This window comes from Propithecus coquereli, unplaced genomic scaffold (assembly GCF_000956105.1).
Source record: "Propithecus coquereli isolate 6110/MARCELLA unplaced genomic scaffold, Pcoq_1.0 Scaffold101, whole genome shotgun sequence".
NCBI classification, from domain to species: Eukaryota; Metazoa; Chordata; class Mammalia; order Primates; family Indriidae; genus Propithecus; species Propithecus coquereli.
In genome coordinates, this window is record NW_012133970.1 from 106,177 (window position 1) to 108,418 (window position 2,242).

At 38.2% G+C, this 2,242-nt stretch overlaps 1 protein-coding gene across 1 annotated transcript in view; it reads left to right on the forward strand.

Moving 5' to 3' along the window:
* PHKA1 (phosphorylase kinase, alpha 1 (muscle)) overlaps positions 1-2,242 on the forward strand; it is a 190,881-nt gene that overhangs the window by 49,162 nt on the left and 139,477 nt on the right. The window contains exon 3 of the mRNA XM_012642857.1: positions 1,336-1,504. Within this exon, the coding sequence (XP_012498311.1) occupies positions 1,336-1,504 (169 nt within the window). The remainder of the gene's footprint in view (positions 1-1,335; positions 1,505-2,242) is intronic.

Consider the following 2,242-nt stretch of genomic DNA (forward strand, 5'->3'; position numbering starts at 1 on the left):
GTTACTTCTTGTCAACTGAAGAAAATGGTGAGATTCATAATTTGGAAAGGAGAGCGTCATTTCTCATAAAGGGTTGCAGCCTGTAGGTGGCCATTGCAGCATTCTGGAAAGCCAAGCCCCTGGCCAGAAGCCAGGAACACATGCTTCCAGGGATGGACAATGGGAACTGGAATTTATGCTGAGCAGTGTGGACAAATATACATATTTAACAAGCTGTAGAGGAATCATGATTATTTATGAAAGGAGAAACATGCACGTGTGCAATTGAGCTTCATGCCCATTCATTGGTTGCATGTATAAAAAAATAGAGGCATTAGCATGGAGTTTTCGGCTCTCTGATGTCAAAAGGCAAAGCAGAGGACATGAAAACCCTTACTATGCATAGTCTCTAGTCTACTTAGAACCACTCCATGGTTGGTAGCCCCTGATCAGGAAAAAATGCTGGTCAGTTGTGCCAGAAACTACATGAAGGGAGGAGCAGCATTAGGCCATTAGGCAGTTGATTGAAATCAGGGGTGGAGCAAGTCTTTCTGAAGGGCTGGTTCTGTTTTAGCCGTTAGGGAAGAAAGCCTAATGGTGGTTAACAAGGGAAGGGGTATAATGAGATGTGTCTGACCTCCCATCCTGTCCTGGCTGGGAACTCAGTTTTAAGGTTTCTCTGGGGTCCCCTTGGCCAAGAGGGGGTCCGTTCAGTCGGTGGGGTGAGGCAGGGCTTAGGATTCTATTTTTACTCCTCACTATCATGCATCACAGGCATACATAATCAAATCTAAGTTTCAGGAACTAAGTCTGTCAGTTGTCCCTTGCACAATATTTCCCTTCTGACCTCTGGTTTCAGCTTTCTGTCATACCCTTTCTCGGTCACTCTGTGTGTGTATCACCAGCTCTTTTCATTACTCCTTCAAAATATATCCTCTTGTTCTAATTTCCCTCAAAATTCCTACCTCAGTTTCAGGAACAAATACATCTTTTCGCACTCAGTTATTTCTCACTAAGCTGTTGTCACTCAAACACTCTGAATCTCAGTTTATATACACAGTGTGGCAAAGCAACCATCTGAAGAGTGAAAGAAAGGCAATGAATAGGAAATAACTGGCTTTAACTATTTGGTATCATTTTCTAATTAAATTGATTAAATTGAAAAACAACAATAACAGACTTTCGCAGTTGTATTATGTAAGGAAAAAGAGATAACAGTGCATTTTAAATATTCACAAATTGCCTGAAGACAATGTGTCTTTACATTGCAATGATATATGTTAGAGTACTACAGAAGTGTGGCATATGGGTTGATTTTTCTGCATATCCTTCTTTTAATGTTTTTGTTTTTTCCAGGTGGATAAAGTAGAATCCTTCAAATATAGTCAGAGTACTAAGGATAGCCTCCATGCCAAGTACAACACCAAAACTTGTGCCACTGTAGTGGGTGATGACCAGTGGGGACACCTGCAATTGGATGCTACCTCGGTGTATCTGCTCTTCTTAGCTCAAATGACTGCCTCAGGTCAGTACACAGAGAGAAATACTGGGAGCCCCTGAGCATGGAGCACTTGCTCTGGCATACATGGCTTCTCCAAAGGTATTGGCCAGAAAGCAACATAGCTATTTACATTGCTCAAAGAAGCACATTGGCAACAACATTTTGTAGATTTTATACAGAAAAACAACTTTTTGAGGTCTAGTTAATATTCTTCTACACTGAGAAACAAGTCTATGGTACTAATTAATATTATTTTAAATTGAGAACCAGGTAATCTGGGGAAGATCTTATTTAGAGAGATATTTTTATTGTTAATCCTCAGATAACATGAGATGGGGAAAAAAGGCCTAGAGTTTATTGCTTGTTCTCATACTGTACACTGACAAGCCTGCCAGTTAGTATAAATATAAATTGAATCACCTACTTTATACTACTCTTTATGAATATATTATAAACAAGGCATCTGTATATATGCATCTAAATTATATTAAGGAAATTAGGACTTAGAATCCAAATATTTATTCTTTTATTATTGAATAATGTATCCTTTTCAGTGGTTTTGTTATTAGCTTTGTATGCTTTACCTGAAAAATGAAAATGTATTATTTCTCCTAAATTAGAGGGAGAAGGAGATAATGTATCTGATTATATCTAGTTTATAAATTTAATGGGACCTTTGCCAGATCTTCCTGAGTAAGTTAATGTACTTCTAAAAATATCACATTTTTGACATTTCCATTTATTTATCTTCCCATCTGGTTA